This window comes from Dasypus novemcinctus, chromosome 2 (genome assembly GCF_030445035.2).
Source record: "Dasypus novemcinctus isolate mDasNov1 chromosome 2, mDasNov1.1.hap2, whole genome shotgun sequence".
NCBI classification, from domain to species: domain Eukaryota; kingdom Metazoa; phylum Chordata; class Mammalia; order Cingulata; family Dasypodidae; genus Dasypus; species Dasypus novemcinctus.
This window is the reverse complement of record NC_080674.1, coordinates 135740225-135758563: the sequence shown is the minus strand read 5'-3', so window position 1 is coordinate 135758563 and position 18339 is coordinate 135740225. Positions and strand designations below refer to the sequence as shown.

The 18339-nt window shown below is 37.9% G+C and overlaps 1 protein-coding gene across 1 annotated transcript in view; it reads right to left on the bottom strand.

Annotated features, from left to right (window-relative positions):
* Positions 1 to 18130, bottom strand: part of SLC27A6 (solute carrier family 27 member 6) — a 74522-nt gene extending 56392 nt beyond the window's left edge. Inside the window, 3 exon segments of the mRNA XM_058277995.2 lie at positions 16837 to 17114; positions 17116 to 17444; positions 18035 to 18130. Of these exon segments, the coding sequence (XP_058133978.1) occupies positions 16837 to 17114; positions 17116 to 17309 (472 nt within the window). The 5' untranslated portion in view covers positions 17310 to 17444; positions 18035 to 18130.
* Between the last annotated feature and the right edge of the window lie 209 nt (positions 18131 to 18339).

Genomic DNA, 18339 nt, shown 5'->3' with positions numbered 1-18339 from the left:
GGTGACTTGTGTATGTGAGATGTATAGAATGTGTTTTTGTTAAGAAAATGGAAAGTGATTTTGTCCTAAGATAAAATGATTGGTTACTTTTTTGTAAAGATTTATTTTTTATTTCTCTCCCCTTCCCCCCCTGCCCCAATTGTCTGTCTGCCCTCTGTGTCCATTCACTGTGTGTTCTTCCGTGACCACTTCTATCCTTATCAGTGGTGCTGGGAATCTGTGTTTCTTTTTGTTGCATCATCTTCTTGTGTCAACTTTCTGTGTGTGCGGTGCCATTCTTAGGCAGGCTGCACTTTCTTTTGCACTGGGTGGCTCTCCTTATGGGGCACACTCCTTGCATGTGGGGCTCCCCTACACAGGGTACACCCCTGCATGGCACAGCACTCCTTGTGCACATCAGCACTGTGCATGGGCCAACTCCACATGAGTAAAGGAGGCCTAGCGTTTGAACCACGGACCTCCCATGTAGTAGGCAGATGCCCTATACATTGGGCCAAGTCTGCTTCCCAAAATGTTTGGTTATTGACAAAGAGTAAAATGTGGGACAAAACCTGAATGAATACAGAAAGTGCAGAAGATTTGTGGAAAAGGAATTTTTATGGCTAATGTTGAGTAAGATTTGATGGGTCTATCTATAAAGTTTTAAAAACTTTAGTATCAAATAGTATATTGATGAAAAGTTAAAATTTTGTTCTTTCTCAAAATTTCTCAAGTTATTACTATGTTTAAGTAAAAGTTTTATAAAGAGTTTTTCTCCTGAATAATCAATATACAAAGAAAGTCTATTTTATCAAAATAGCTTCTGTACTTTAACCTTATCATTCCCTCAGTTTTTTAAGAAAAAGCAAGTTTCATCATTTTTAAAGGAACATAATGTTCAAACCTGCTTTCTCAAAGTCAGATCCTGAAAAGTATCTTTTTATTTCAAACTATTGCAAATAATTTGTTCTTTTACCTTGAAAAAATTAAAGAAATAAAATAGTTAAGTTCCTTTAATATGTTATAAATTGAAAGTGTTTAAAAGTATTATAAAATTAAACAAAATTCTTTAACCCTCTGTTAATTAAAGTTGTATGAGTAAAAAGTTGATATGAATACTTAAAGAGTGTATAAAATCCTGAAAATTTACCATTGTTTCAGCATAATATTAAACAAAAGTATTTATTAAATTATGGCAAAACATTTATTATGGCAGGCTGCTCTTTCTAATTTTATTGGGATACTTAATATACATTTAACATCAAATAAATTTCTGACATTTTTTCAAAACACAGCTTTTGTCATCAATGTAATAGTACGGGACCAACCAATAAAAAATGCTAGCATATATTTTACAGATAGAAATTGAAAAGGAAAAGCTGGATATTATGGACCCACTAAAAATTATTGATATTAAACAAACCTCATCCCAAAAAGCAGAATTGTCAGCCTTTATTCAATTACTTTCTGATGTACATGAACCCATTAATATGTAGCTGATTCTGCCTATATTTGCTAAACTGTTAACCATATGGAAACTGCTTATCTTTCTTAAAGTATAGAGATTGATTTACTTTTGGCAGATTAGCATACATCCATGTAACTGTAAATACTTGTAGTGGATTTGCTTAGGCTTCTGCTATGACAGGAGAAACTGCAAAACATGTTATTCATCATTGTCTTGCTACTATGGCTATTATGTGTGTGTCTAATAAGATTAAAACTGACAATAGGCCTACAAATATTAGTAAATCATTTTCTAATTTCTATAAAGCATGGAATATCCAACATAATACTGAAATCCCCTATAATCTCTGAGGGCTGGTGCCAAATCAGATCTGGCAGATGAATGTCACACAGTTTTCAACTTTTGGTAAATTGCAATATGTTCATGTGTGTATTAACACTTATTCTCACTTTCTCTGGGCTACAGTGCTTAGTGGGGAAAAAATTTGTCATGTTCATTCACATTTGTGGTCTGCCTTTGCAGTCATGGGATGCCCTGCACAAATCAATACTGATAATGGTCCAGCTTATTCTGGCAAACAATTTGCAACATTTTGCTCTAAATATTCCATTGCTAATGTCACAGGAATTCCTTATAATCCTACAGGTCAAGCTATAGTTGAACAGTCATATCATACTCTCAAGCAAATGTTATTAAAACAAAAAGGGAGAGATGATGGCATTATAGTACTGAAGGACCAATTGGCAAAAGCTTTATTTATTTTTAAATTTTCTTAATGTATATGATTCAATAACACCTGCTGAATGGCATTATGCCTTGAATAAGAATAAAGAAAAGATATTGTGTGACTCAGCTGAATATCAGCCAATGTACTGGAAAGATGTACTAACTAATACTTGGCAAAAACTAAAGTTTAAAGGATAGGGGAGAGGATATGCTCTTGTCATTTCAGAAAATGGGGAACAGATTTGGTTACCTGCAAATAGGATTAAACTGAGAACTGAAGGGAAGAAACAGAAGTGGAATGCATTCTTCTGATCATCATGAAGGTAATCGTGAGTAAAGGAGAAGAGTATGAAAATCATACATATTGAGCTTATATACCTAACCCTCCATTAATATGAGCTTTAACCTGGAGGGATTCATCTTTTCCTATATTCTTGAATAAAACATATATTTCCTGGGCCCATTGATAATAGGTCGCTGTCAAAACCTCAAGAGGAAGGAAAGAAGGTATACAATCTAATGCTTCCTTTTGATTATATATCATTATGTATTGGAAAAAGTCCCCGTTGCATGCAGATAAAAAATCAAACTATGGTAATTATGAAAACTAAGGGTACGAAGTTATTAGTAACTTTGTTCCATTCATATAATTCGGTTGTGACTAAATGGCAAACTTACAATTGTTCACCCTGAGGTTATGGTAATAAAGAAGGATGGCAAGAATGTTATATAGGAAGAGGATCTGTCATTTTTAATGATTCCTATGGAATGATGTGGGAAAGTGCCCCTATGGGGTCTCCCAAAGAATATAGTGGCTGATTTATATGATACAGTCTTAACAGTAGAGATCAACAAGTCAGTAACATGCAATATGCCTTTTCAGAACCTCTGTATGTGAATGAACAAATGGTATACACCAAGAAGGAAATGGATACCGACCCCATGGATAAATGATACTTATAATCTAAATATACATAAAAACATATGGAAAGTATTTCTAGGAACTGCCCCTACTTATGAATGGATTGATAATTACAGTCAAACTGGCCAATACTTACAATTAAATCAAGCCTATCAATTAAGAGCATGTGTTAGAGATCCGTATGTGTTTATCACTACAAGGGACAATGTTTTGTTTTATAAAAATGGTGCCTTATATACGTGTCTGTCAGAAAATGTATTGCAGGACAGAAACACCATCACAATGACCAGAAGACAAGGTGTATGGATTCCCATCCGAATGAACCGAATTTGGCAGTCATCACCTGAAAGTCAGTTGCTGCTTCACATGGCACAAGAGATTCTGAAGTGGACTGACCCGGACCCGCCTGCGGGCCAGGCCAATACAACAGGACGTCTCCCATCCGACCAAGCTCGGGGATCTAGAAACAAAGCAAACGACACAGAGACGGGGACAAGAGACACGAAGAATGGAGGCAAGACGGGATTCTGATCAAGCCTCGTTTATTGGGGGTAAAACACGGGGATATATAGAGGGGGAAGGGAACGTGTACATAGGTGATAGGCTGGTTTTGCGGGTGGCAGACATCCAAGGAGGGGATTGGCTGAAAGTTCGTGCCAGGTCTGCAGTGTTTCACGCCTTGCGCATGCGTATTGCTGTGGTCACCTGAGTTGCAGCGGGAAGGGGAGAACAAAGAAGCGGGGAGGAAGAAGAATAAGGAAATGACAGGGCAGATTTGTGAACTCCGCCATGTTCTGAGATCCGCCATGTTGTGAGAGGCTGTAAATAGGTCTCACAGCGGGTGGCTCCCTACAGTGGACAAAAAGATTTGTTGGATTCTTAATAATTGGCATAATGGGACTGATTGGAATCATTACAGCTGCTGCCATTGCTGCTGTAGCTTTGCATGAGACTGTCCAGACTCAATACTATGTGCATGATTGGCATAAGAATGCTAGTGATTTATGGCATAGTCAAGAACATATTGATGAACAATTAAATAACAGAGTTAATGATTTAGAATCAGCTATTTTACATCTTGGAGATCAAGTGTATAACTTAAATTTGCTTAGAGGATTGAAATGTGACTAGAATGAGAGTAATTTTTGTATTACCCCGCTTGCTTACAATGCTTCGATGACTGAATGGGAAAAGATTAAAAATCATTTGATAGGTCATAGAACATATCCTTAGAAATAGTAGAATTACAGAAAAATATATTAGAAATGTCTCATAATCAGATTTATGTAGCCAATGATAAGGATATCTTTCTTTGATGATCTGATTTCACATGTTAATAAGTTTGATCTGGTGAATTGCTGGAAGTCTCAACATTTTTTATCAGCACTAGGAATAGGACTCTGTTTGTTGGTCTTGTTGCTCATTGTTGTTGCCTGCCTGGGACATTGTGTTTGGAGAACACTGCACAGTGTGGATGCTATAGGGCAAGTCAATAATTTGGTGCTTGCTAAAACCTTGCAAAAAAGATCCCCATGGTCAGAGTGCTTGGCTGGTAGTCAATGACGGGTAAGACTCTCAGAGGAGGGTAACCTAAGACAGGCACAGCCACCCTGACTAAAACAAAAAGGGGGAAATGTGGGACAAAAAAGGCACGGTGGTGCTTTTTCCATGGTTATGCTGTTAACACAGGAATGCAGAAAGTAAACAGGACTGAAGCCGTCCGGGGCTGGGAGAAATATGAAAAAACACACTTTGTAGTCTGAGAGAGCACTAAGACATTGTACTCTAAGATTTTAATGCTGCAGCTTGTGAGAATTTTTAGTGTGCAGCTGCATGCTATCGTTTGTGCTTACAGTAGCTTGAGTATATATAATGCGACTTGGAAATAACAAAGTTGTCTGATGAGCTTGAGGATTCAATGCTCTCAGAACCCCTGATCCCAATCTCTCTTTGTCTTTCATTCCTGATACTGTTCAGGCTGACATTCCAACAGTCTGGGTTGAATTTCAGGCATCAGAAAGGAGGAGGAATACTTCTCTCAAGAAGTATCTGCTGGAAGAACAACAAAACATCAACCGTTGAGGAAAGACCATGTTGAGTTAATCTTGGAGACTGACCCAGACCATCTTAATTTTGCCATTTATGTAAGGAAAAACATCACCTGCTCAGGAGAGTAATAATAGAGAAAAAGGGAGCTAGATAGAAGGTGGGACTGGGTCCTTGAGGAAGAAATATTAAGATACCCAGCATGCTGGGGATACAAAAGAAACAGATCATCACCATTCCTGTTGAGTCTTTTGTACAATCAAGGCATTTTTTTTTCTAGAGAGACATGCAGTTATTTATATTACTTAAACTTTTAAATTTAGCATTCCCTTACTTTATCATGTATTTCTGGAAGCAAAGTGCAACTTCTATATTTCATATGGGTGCTCCAATTTTATTTCCTTATTCCTATAGTCCTCATATTCTTCTACAATATAAGGGATTTCTGAATGCTATATTAATTATCTTAAAAGTCTGCATTAATGTCCTTGGGCGTACTGAATAAGACCCCACTGGCTTTTTGGAGTTAATGTAGTTTCCAGTATGAGACATCATTTTTAAAATCTAAAGAACTTAGATCTTAATCTAAGATCTAAAAAAGAATTTAACCAAATAACTGTCTTCAGATTTGTAGATGTTTCATTAATCTACAACTTTTAAAAAATGTTAAAGCAGATATCCATGGTAAAGTTTTCCAAGATATCTTCTATTATCAGATAAAAGAGGCTATAACCCCCTTATTTGTATTATGTGTGAGATTTCTATAGATCTATGATTTTCTGGTGTGCCTGTATATCAGTCTTGCAAACCTGTTTAACCTACAATCAGAGATTAACTTAGGTCTGCAGAGTAATTTCAACCCTTTATAACTATATCTGAAATATTATAGCTGCACCTAGCAAAAGCACTTTACCAAAACATTGATTGAAATATCTCTCATACAGCCACAGACATACTGTTCATTCATACAGGAAATATCTACTGAGTATTTGCTATGTGTATGAGATGGTTGGGAGGGAAAAAGGACACAGGATGAACACAGATGGGGGGGCTAAGAATAATACCTTACAGGTGTGTGGTGAGGAAACCAACTTGACAGGAATGTAAGTGATCAGTGAGAGGGGCAGGAGAGGAAGAGTCAGGAATTAAGTCAATAAATTCAGTTTGGAGTTTGGAATAATGATGATTCTGCTGGCAGAAGGCAGAAGAGCAAAGCAGATTTTTTTCTCTGTCTAGACAGTAGGCATTTGAGAGAATAGGCATTCAGTTGTAGACAGCTAGAGGTACAGGGCAGCATAAAAGATTTGCTTGTATAACATGGGGGACTGATAAGGGAAGAGACACATGCCAGGTTCTATGCTAGGCATTTTTACATGTAATTCATCTCACATTTCTTCTAACAACCCTGCGTGGATTTATATGTACATGAAGAAACAAACAAGAGGTTAATTCATTATACCTAGCTCACAAGTTGATTAACAGTAGAGTTGATATTCTAACCCAAGTCTAATTTACTAAAACCCATACATTACATTATAAAAGAAATCAATGATAAAATATGTTATTAAATATAAAATATACCATGGTCAGAATGCTCAAGTACTTACAAATAAAGGCCTTTATAACTAAAGAAATTAAATTTTTCTGAGTTTTTTATAAAACTTAGAAAATAATTACAAGCTATATTCTGCTTTGAATCTGTATTCATTAATCATTTTCCTGGAAACATAATTCAGTATCTAGTTATCTCAAAAATGCCATCTGTCAGTGGCTGTTTAGTCTTACTATAATGCAGTATATTTTGGAAAAAAACATGATTTATTTCCTCAAAATCTGTACCCCAAATTGATCACAAAGAAACAGCAAGTGATATATGTCAAACAGAACTAAGCAGTTCACACACAAAAAACTGCAAGAATACAGGAAAGAAACACAGGAAAAGATAAGGAGTTGATATGTCTGGTGGGGGTATTTGGGACTTTACAAAACTTTTTTTCTATCTTTATTTCTATAACAAATCCACATAAAAGAAAATTAAGAAAATGTAAGATAAAATACCTACTTCCACTGAGCATAAATAGCATACTTACTATATACAGATTACTTTGACAAGAAGGAGAAGTGAAAAGCCACAAAGAATGCTGTGGAGAAAGATAAGAAATAAATGAAGAAAAGCAGGACAAACAAATTATCTGGACCTTTATTTAAAAAAACAATTTATTGGCTATAGATTTCATTTTAATGACTCTCTCCAGTAATTTGAAAGTAAGAGTTGCTGAATTTACTCATTTTGTTATATTAATTTCAAATCCCTCATCTGGAATTGTAAATTAATAATAGACTTTTATATGTTCTGAATGATTGATCTAAATTTGGGACATAAATGCAAAGAAAATTACAATATGATTAAAAATGTCCCAAAATTTTGTTGGAATTATAGAGTCTAAAAAAATACTAAGTTTTTACAATTAGTGATAACTTTTAAAGGAAAAGGAAGCTAGCAGATTCCTAGGAATCAGAGGTGATATTATTCCATTTCCTTCAGATTTTAAATTTAATTGATTTAGCTGAGACATTTAGAATTCCCAAATACAATTCTGTCTCATAAAATTATTTATCTCTTTAATAGTGATAGTGGATGAGTGTGGTGGAAATGAAATTTTTAAAAATTAAAAAGCCAAGGAAGGGGAAAGAATCATTATTTACTTATCACTGTCAATCTTTCTTAATAAAATGAAAAATTTTAGTGTCATTTAAGAGTGAATCCCAAATATTAAGTCCTGACACAAATAAGTATTTGTTTAAATATACTCTAGTGAAGTGTACTACCGAAGCAGGCTAGATAGGGAATCAATAGACAGATAAGGAACCTGGCGGATAAACTGCCGCCATAGAACACATGTTCTTCAGTATTCCCAAGATGGCTGCTGGAAGACACTCATGAGAAATCCCCATTCGGAATGAGATTTCCTTTGGAAGCCAGGAGAAGCCCCAGATATTCTCCAGGGGCCTTATTGTTGGGCCCTCCTAGGGGATTGATGGGTGGCGTAATCAATTAAAAAAGCAAACAGCTGAAACTCCTCCCTGCCATTAGCAAAGGGGCTGAATAAATCATGGTTTGAAAAGCAAGCGGGAAGCCACATCAGTCTTCTTGCCTTCACCCTGTCCCTGTGCCTGTTCCTGCCCTATTTTAGCCTTCTTCATCCCCACCTGGATCAATACATAAGTAAACCTGGAGATTTATAATCTATGATGGGGAATTGTATTCTGTAAATCAGCTTTCTTTATCACTCTTCAGTCCTTTCCTCTGGACCTGGGATCCATGATCTGTTATTTTCTCCCATTTCTCTTCCCTCCCTACCTAATCCACATGGCTTGCTCTTGGAACTCATTTCTTGCAGTTTAGTCAAGAACTTAGACAAAATCCGGTAACACTACCATTAAAACCTGCAAAGTGTAAGTGCCTCTCAAGAATGATGTGTGTCCTAAAGTTATTGTATACTACACAAAACAAGCTAATTCTTTTAAAGGTATTGGCACAGGTTGGGGGGACGGTGATTTGCTTATAGCTCTTAATGAATGACATTGTCAATCACTTAAATTCCTAAGTATTCATAAAGCTATTACAAAATTTAGCTACAAATGGTTAACTTGAGCTTACATACTCCAACTCAATAGTCATAAAATATCCAAGGAGAAATTAGGGCTATCACCATATGCTTAAACCTACTTTCCTACTTCTTAAAGCAGCTCCACAGGCTTGTCATAGAATACAAAGGGAAGCTATGGTTTCTAAGATAATTTATGTTTAAATAACCAATGTCCTAAAGCAATTCATATCCAGATGTAGATACTAATAGTTCATTAACAGGTGATCAGACTCATTTCATCATGAATAATATGACAACTATTTTTTAAAATATTAGTTTATTAATAATTATAATAACTTTTGGATTTATGTGTTATCTCCATTTTAAGGAGATTGATATAAGGAATTTGAAGGTCAGAAAAATAAACCAATCTGCCTAAGCTAATAAATAACAGTGCTTATAGTTGAATTCAGTTGTACTGGACTTCTAGGTCTATGCCCTAAAGTTTAAGACCTATACTATATCACTAATCATTGTAATTATTTTCAAAATCTGTTGTCCCAATAAAATTTAGTGAATAATATCTTACGTTTTCCATTGATAGGTAATTCAAGTTATTCCATCCCACTCAATTGTCTGTCTAGTTTTTTAGTTATACCATAATTTTTCATTATTGCTGCTTTATAAAGTGTTTTTGTAGAGCTGGTTCTGCTAGTATTTTCTCACTAATCATTATTATTTCAAAAGTTTCTTTGCTATTTTCAACCATTCTTCAAAACAAAGTTTACAATCAGGTTGTAAAAAATATGTTGTTCTGAATCACTTTGGAAACGAAGAGATTTGTTTTCCTCATTGTGGATATAGTTCATGGGCTTTAACAACAATAACCAAAAGTTTACTTGACTTGGCTTTTAAATTATATTATTTATGAAGTTATAGATAATTTCAAACTGCCTTTGTTATTTTGTAGATTTCCTACTACTGTAAAATAAAAACAAATAATATTCTTGGAAAAATTATAAATCAAAATATGTATTTGGACAGATGAGGTTTGATTTCATGTGTCAGCTTGCCTGCGTTGTGGTGGCCACTTGACTAGTCAAGCAAACACTGGTCTGCTTTTTTGCTGTAACAGTATTCCATGGATTGCATCTACAATCAACAAATGAGATTGCCCTCAGCAATGTGGAGAGTTTCCTCCACCAATCAGTTGGAGATCATAAAAGCAAGAACTGAGGATTTCAGAAGTCAGAAAGAAGAATTTAGAGGGATTTGGACTCACTACAGCAACACCTCATGAGACCTGCCTTACAGAATTAAGGCTTGCAAGCCCCTCACAGTTGCACGAGCCAATCTGCCAACTCTTTATAATAATATATATAATATAACATAACATAACATAACATAAATGTGTATATCTATCTATAGATAGATAGATAGATAGATAGATAGATAGATAGATAGATAGATAGATAGATATCTCCTGTGTACTCCATTTCTCTGGAGAACCCTGACTAATACAGCCTATAGTAAAAGGGCAGCTGAAAGTCTCTTCATCCTTTCAAAAAACTAATAAAACTCACTTCCTCTACTCCACTTGGATTTTTTATTTGTTTTTGTCAAGTTAACTTAAAGATTTGGGAATCTAATTTCTTATTCATTTAGCAGATCATATTCAGGTATGGCAAAATAAATATATTTTTCTTAAAAAATTAATAATCCTACATAAAGTGTTGGCTTTTTCTGTACTAATGGGAGCAGGAATTGGAGTCTGTGAGAAAGAAGTAAAGAATGGGAAAAGTTAACACCTAGGAAATAGAGAACTCTCCTAGAATGGGCTCCAATCTATACTGTGGATCTATCCAATTTATGAAAACACATCATGTATTGCAAAATATCAAAATTCCTGTTAATTCCTTAGAGTATGGGCTTTTCAGGCAGATGGGCCTGGATTGAAGTGGTGCTTCTTCTGGATTGAAAAGCTGCTAGTTGTGTGATCCTGGTCAAGTCACTTCATTTCCCTGAATCATCCCTCATCTGAAAAATCACTCTCAACAACTCCTAGAGTTGTTGGGAGAATTAAAAGGTATACACAAACCATTCATTATGGTGCCGGGCACATAGTCAATCCTCCATAGATGGCAGCCATTGCTGTTGTTTTATTATTACTTCTATTGTTTGTCATGATGATGATCATGATCATTTAATGAACTCACACTCAGTATATACAGAACTGAGGGCTGAATAAAGGAGATCACAGGGACCAGAGAGAGAGGACATCTAGTCTATGGAACAGATATGGACTCCAGGTCCCTCATTAGGTAAAGTGCTCCTTGGAATACTGGTCTGTTCTGTTTCCAAGCCAGACCATTGCTCTCCCTCCTCCTACTGAAGAGTGTATAGCAAGGCAGGGATGAGTTGGGACGCCATTCTTCAAAGTATCAACATTTTCAAGAAATGAGATATAAAAATTAATGTATGACAGGTGCCCAAGTATTTTCATTGTGAAACCCTGAAACAATTTTATCAGCTGCCCTGAAACTATGCACACAAGTTTGTAAATGAGTTCATGTGTTCACTCCCTGATAACCTAGATCTTTTGGGAAGCACACAGTACATTTTTAATAAGGAAAATTATTCAAGAAAATTAAAAGTAGAAAGCTTCATTTGACATTGTTATTTCCAACATATCTAATGCTAATTAAGAATCGTTACTCAAATGGAATCACAATAGCACGTGGTATCTGGCTTGCTATTTTTTAATGACAAAATAGTGAAAATTGAAAAGAATAAACACTGAGCAAAGCCTTCTAGACTCATCAGTAAGTAGATCATATTTTTCAACAGGCAATTCAAAACAGGGAAGATACAGGCCCCATTTCAACTGGTTAGCTATATTCCGCACACCTTCTTGGTTATAAATGGCAGAAGAATCCTCCTCTTGGCCACAGAAGAGTTAACTGACTAGCTCCTAACTTCTGTCTGACAACATTTCAGTCCTGGATCTTATGGTTTAGAAGTAGGTTGACCACTGCTACCAGGAAGGACAGGACAGTTGCTTAAAGGCAATTCATTAGGATTGTGTAAAATATACTGGGGTATCTCTCCTTATAGTACTGTGCCCACAGCAACTCTCAAACCAAGAGGCCCAGGGCAAAGACTGAGCTCTTACTTTACTGGTCTGTCTCTGCCACTGTGCAATTAAAAATAATGATGGCAGCCAGTTATTGAATATATATTATGGTCTAGGCACCCTACTGGGTGCTTTATATTTAATTCACACAATGATCAATGATATTTACTGAGCACCTGCAAAGTGATCACAATCAGCTGATGGCCATGTTTGTCTGACTCCAAGTTGTGTGTTTCTCCCATTAAGCCTTTCTGATCCCTGAGGAGGCACAACCTCCCTTTTAAATTGGTTGTGTTCCTGCCAGTATTGAAGCAACATCCCCTCACAGCAAACATATAGTCAGCAGGTTATATAAATAAAAACCCAGTTAGTGTTTCCATAACTAGTAAAGAAAAGTCATGCATGCATCGATGCTTAGAACACTGTCTTTTCCAGCTCATGAACCACTAAAGCAACTTAAAGTTCCCATCAAAATTAATCACGTTCTTTTGGAGTGGAGGTAGTCTTTGAATTAGCTAAGTCTAAAATGGAAAAAAAAAAAAATGCAAATCAGCCATTTTACTAAATACAAGTAAAATTACAGAAATGCCCTAACAGCTAAAATACATATATGCATTTATATTTATATAAATATAAGATTATAAAGTTCCCACAAGCCATACATAATATCTATCTGAATACAAAGTCCTGATAAAAAACTTAAAAGAGGTTTTATTTTACTCTAACTCTTCCTCTTGATCTTTAAAAAGCAGATACCTTTATGGTCAGACACAAGTCATTTGGAGAAATACAATGGCTTGATTGTTAACTGGAACATTTGCCCTGCACAATCTGAATGCAACAGTTCATGAAAACTACACAGTGCAAGGCTGCATGCATTACTGTATGTTGACAGAGCTGACACAGGATATTTACGTCTTGGGAACTATCAGAGAAACTTGAAATCATTCAAAATAGATTGGCACATAACTTACTATCAAATCTAAAGTATATGAGGTATATTAAGAAAGGAGAGCAAAAATATATGTGTGCAAATAAATGCAAAACCTTGTAGATATCTAGTATGTATAAAGCACTTTGAACTTTTAGGGTGTTGTAATTCTAGCATTTGACAACACTTATATAAAATAACATAAAAAAGAAATCCCAGTGATATATCTACTCTCAAAACTAGTTACCAAATGGCCAGCGGAGAGTGGACAACTTATTAACAAAAATATCCAAATAATTATAAAGTTACCAATTACCCATAGGTAATTGTTTTTTGTTAGGTCATTCATTCATTCATTTATCCAGGCAATAAATATTACTGAGCATCTTCCTCATGATAAGTATTGAGAATTTAACAGTAAACAAAACAAACTTCCTCAGCTCAAAGAGTTCACATCCTAGTTCTTGGCTTACTCCTCAAGGTCACATAAATATCTGCTTGTGAACTGGCTAACAGAACTTTACCATTTCACTGAGTGATTGTAAATAGCCATAGCTTGAGGCAGAAGAGTTCAGTGGAAAAAGCACTGAGTGAATAGGTGGATGAAAGGTGAGAGAGGAAAGGAAAGCGGATGGGGACGGGGGTCAGGAAAGAAGGGAAAGGAAAGGAAAAGATGGAGATGAAGAAATGAAGAGAAGAAGGAAGTTGTATGAAACAGGCTCTAAGAATGAATGTCATCAAATCTGAACTCCAGGCCCCATCCTGCCTCTCCTAGATGCTTGGATTACAGAAGGTTACCTATCCACTCAAAACCATGCTTCCCTCATCTTTAAAATAAGGCAAATATCTACCTCTCATAGCTGTGGTGAGGATCAAAATGATAGTATGTGTAAAAATACTTGTAATCTATAATGTACTTTAAAATGGAAGTTATTATTATTATTGATAAATCTGTCCAAGAATATAGAGATAGTTACATATAATTTTTTAAATGGTATACAAACATCCCAACATTTTTCTCTTTGTTCTAAGTAAAGAGAAAAGCATAAATAGGTAGACGGTAATCTTGGAAACACATGCTATTAGCAATATCAGAGTTGAAAGATTGAGGAAAAGGACTAAATCTAAACTCTTTAAGTCCTTTTTAATTTTCAATAGGTATTAAAATATCCCAGGAAACTTTGAGATACCGCTTGACATGTCTTCTAAAGCGAAATTACACAGACACAATACAGAGTGTGCAAATCACTTCTAGTGTTTTATACATGGTCAGGCTGGAGTAAATGAGAACTGTTGGTGTTATTGTTGACAACAATAACAACAAGAATAACATTTGCCAGGTGGCTTAGCTGATATCTTTTCCTTTTCTTTGTTCCTGGAGACAGAGTTAGCAGACATCTGCCATGACTAAAACTGCCTAACCCCATGGACATTATCTGGCCTGGCCTTTAAAACCTGTTTGAAATTGGTTCTGCACAATTTCTGAAAAATAAAATTTTGCTAAAACATACCAAAATAAGTGTTCCAAATATAATACTTCTTTTTTTATAGCTGACATCTAATTAGGTTGTAGCAGCAAAGTCCAAATTAGATTCTCTACTAAACATCCCAGGACGACTCTGTAATAATAATAGCAATTATTCCAATTCTCCAAGGATCCAGTTAGCACTACACTCTCCACCTTAAAAAAGCCATGTCCTTTAATCCTCACAGTTGCTCTGAAGTACATGGTTTTTTCCCCATTTCACAAATAAGTTAAATGAGGCCCAGGGTTGTTGCTGATCTTATCTACAATCACACAGCTAACAAGTGGCAGGTCATAAGGAATCCAGATCTTTTGGTTTCTCTCTGTCTAAACCACTTGACAAGCTTTCTATCTCTGTTTGCTCTTCCTGGGGATATAATGATGTAAAAGTTCATCTCAAACAGAAACACAAAGAGAACCTAAGAATTCCAAAATTTAAGATTCTAAAAATATATGAACATATTGTTTACCAATGAGACTTAAGATGACAAGAACACAGTTACTTGTGTTGAGAATTTCAAATGGAGAAAAAGTGGCAATGGTCTAAGCTCTTACAAAAAAAATCTACTAATTGCTCATAATGGAATTCATTGTCAAAAAAAAATGTAATTTATATGTTTTCGAGTTACCTTATAAAGAGTAGTGAGTAAGATTGAGAAAGGTTGATTTCTACAGCTGTTTATTAAGCAAATCAACCAAATGGTTTTGGCTTAAAATCCCAGCATTCCAAAATGGCTTTTTATACAAAAACTGACTGATGGTGATTTAACTAAAAAAATTTTTTTTAATTAGGTATTCGTAAGCAAAGCCAGAGCTGGTGCAAGTAATACTGTGGAATTAACTGGTTCTAATCAAACAATAATTCAGTCAACAGCAAAGTTTGAGTGCTCTATTTTGAGAGGTAAGCAGCCATCCAGACCTTAAGAGGAATCCCTTGAAGACCTGGTCTGAGATGCTTCTCAGGTTGCAACATCACTGCCACCAATATCTTTTCAGTGATATTCTGGCCCTCTTTGTTTTCTCTTGTGACTTTATAAGTTTTTAGCTTTGTCAACTGGAATCAACATTTGCTCCAGAAACTCAGCAATCTAAATCACACTGAGCAATAATGTGGGAAGTGGGGTAAAATGCCTTGGTATATCAGAAGATACATCCTACAACATTGACACTTTCATTTGCCTCTGCAGGAGAGGTAATCATTGTTTCTAAAAGTTACCAAGGAGCAGATGAGAGTTCAAGCAGTTGAGTGCCTGCTTCCCACATGGGAGGTCCCAGCTTCAGTTCCTGTGCCTCCTTAAAAACAAAAACACAAACAAGCAAACAAATGAAAAAATCAACTCAGGGATGCCCACATGGCTCAGTGGCCAGCTTGCCACATATGAGATCCTGGGTTCAATCAATAGCCCCAGGACCTCAAAAAAAGAAATTATCAAACTTCTGTGTGATGTGACCCATTTATTCTAGTTACTGTTACTGTACAAAGAAACTTAACCACACTAGTAAGCCTCTTTCCAAAATTCAACCTTGGAGAGCATGATAGCTGAGTGAAAAAATAAACACAAATTACATTAACACAAGGGAGATTTTCTGGGTCCTCACTATTCCAGTGTTAAAAAAAAAAATCAGCACTTGAGAGTAAACATTTTGCTACTTTGTCAGGTCACAAGTTGAGCTGGGAGGACAATGGGAAGTAGGAAGAGTGATAGTCTTGAAGGACTAACCTTTTTCTCAATAGATTTTCTACCTCATTATTTTGTGGTGTGCAAACCTTATATGATAAAAGATACGTGGAAAGTTCCATACATTAGGGATCACTGGTGTATAAATGTAGATTACTAGTTCATACTGCTTTGTGAATCTAACAACTTTATATGAGATAGAGTATGCCTCTATTAACCAAAATACTGTTTTCACTATAGTCCTTGCTATGGAATCTTTCTTACCTCATCCCACCCCCAGAAGGATATACATTTACCTTTTATATTATATTAAATAAGTATAATTTTTCATAATTTAATTACTTTTCAATAAGCAATCCATCTTCCCAAAGTATTTTTAAAATGTTAATTACTCGCAGAACTAGTCAAAGACTTTTCTTCAAATGTCAATTTGAATATGTGTATCCAAAGCATCTTAACTACTTTGTCAGAACTGATAAAATATATAACTTTAGAAAACAAAGTTTAGAACACAAGTTCCATCTCTCTGTGTTCTTGGAACAATTGAAGGCACCAATAAGCAGGAAAATTGCCCCTCTCCCAAAAGAGGAGCAAACAGATTTCATAAAAGTTTGCTGACCCTATCTTATAATAGGGTTTTCGTACATATAAAGTTAAGTGATTAGCCCCAGGGAATTAAACCTCTAGTCATAGGATTTTAAAACCATTTTGTACCCTTAATAGGCACATTTCATAGATACCCAAAACATTAGTTATGAACTGCTCTAATGAAATAGGAAGGCAGGAAGGCAGATAAGACTTCCATTCTGTACAAGCAGATTATACCCCATACTCTACCTGCGCCCACGACCAGGGCCCTGGGCTTGCAGCTGCGGATGCAATGAAGGAGAGAGTTGGCTCGGATGCTGGAGTTGAGGAAAGCCACTGTGCAGCCCAACTTGGCCAGGCCGAACCAAACGTGAATGAAATCTGGCTCGTTGCTCATCAGTAGGGCCACCGTATCCCCCCTTTTCAGCGTGGAATGGTTCAGAAAAACATGAGCCACTCTGCTACTCCTTTTGTCCACATCTTGATAGGTGTAGATGTCCCCCTCATAGATGATGAAAGGTTTGCCCCTTAGCCTGGCTCAGGAATCTATCTAGCATAGTGATCCGTTCTCCTCTTCGGATGTCCATAGCCACCCGAATTCCAAGGCGCGCCGCCTTCTGCAGGTGCCAGAAGTCAGCCCAGAAGTAAGGGAACAGGACTTTCTACACAATGTGCAGGAAGACCACTCCAGCCCCTAGTCCTGTTAGCCATGACAGAAGCATGGGGACCACTGGATCCGAAGGCAACTCTGACCCAAGACCGACCTGCGTCCTTTTCTCCCAGACTCAGAAGACCGCGCGGGTCCTCCCTGCTCAGGGCCGCACCAGAAGTTGCGAACCAACGTCTCCAGGAACTTCCTACGAAACACAATCAGAGGTCTGTACCGAGGAGGTCGCCCCAAAGAGTACTGGGGATATGGCTTAGGATCCGGTATGCCTGGAGACCGGAGCGCCTGGGTCCTGCGCGCCACCGACGCGGACACCAGCAGCGACTTTATCATCCACCAGCCCCAGCCACAGCCCTCCCCTCGAGCGGGCCTCGACGGCGGCCGCCCCCTGCCCGGTTCTCCTGCACCTCCTAGCCCTCTCTTCCCGCGGGCTGCGTCGGTCTCCGACCCACTGCAGCCCTAAGCAAGCCCACCGCCCTCAGGAGAAGCAGGCTCACGGGCCAGTCTCTCCGTCCTTGGGGTAGCCCGTCTCGTGACTGAGATTGGAGGCTGAATTAAAGCCGGGAAAAGCTGGGGCGGCCACAGCTGAGAACGGCTGTCCCGTCTCACTTCGACTAGCCCGAAGTCGTTCAGGGTTTCGGGGCCACGCGTCGCTCCAGGATGTCTCCGGAGCCCAAGGATCCCGGGCTGAAGCGGCGTCCCCCCGCGCCGCCCGCCGCCTCTGGGCACCCGCGCCCGGGGCGACCTAGCCCGTCGCGGCGGAGCTTCCCTCAGACGCACCGGGTCCGCGCGCACTGCTCCCGGGGGCCGCCGCCCCGCTGAGGGTGCTGCCTCCCACCGCAGCCGCGGCTCCCGCTCCGAGCGTCTTTGGGCGGCCGTATCCCTCCTCCGAACCGCCGCGAGGGTGTCTCCCGCCTCCCGCCTCCCGCCTCCCGCCTGCCGGCCGCGGCAACGGCGCGCGCCGCTCGGCCGCCCCCCCTCGGCTCCCTGACTGCGGGGACGCGGCCGGGGCCCCTTGGTCTGGGCGGGAGCTGACTGTCCCGAGGAGGAAACCCGCAGGACCCGGAAGACGGGCTGAGCAGGGA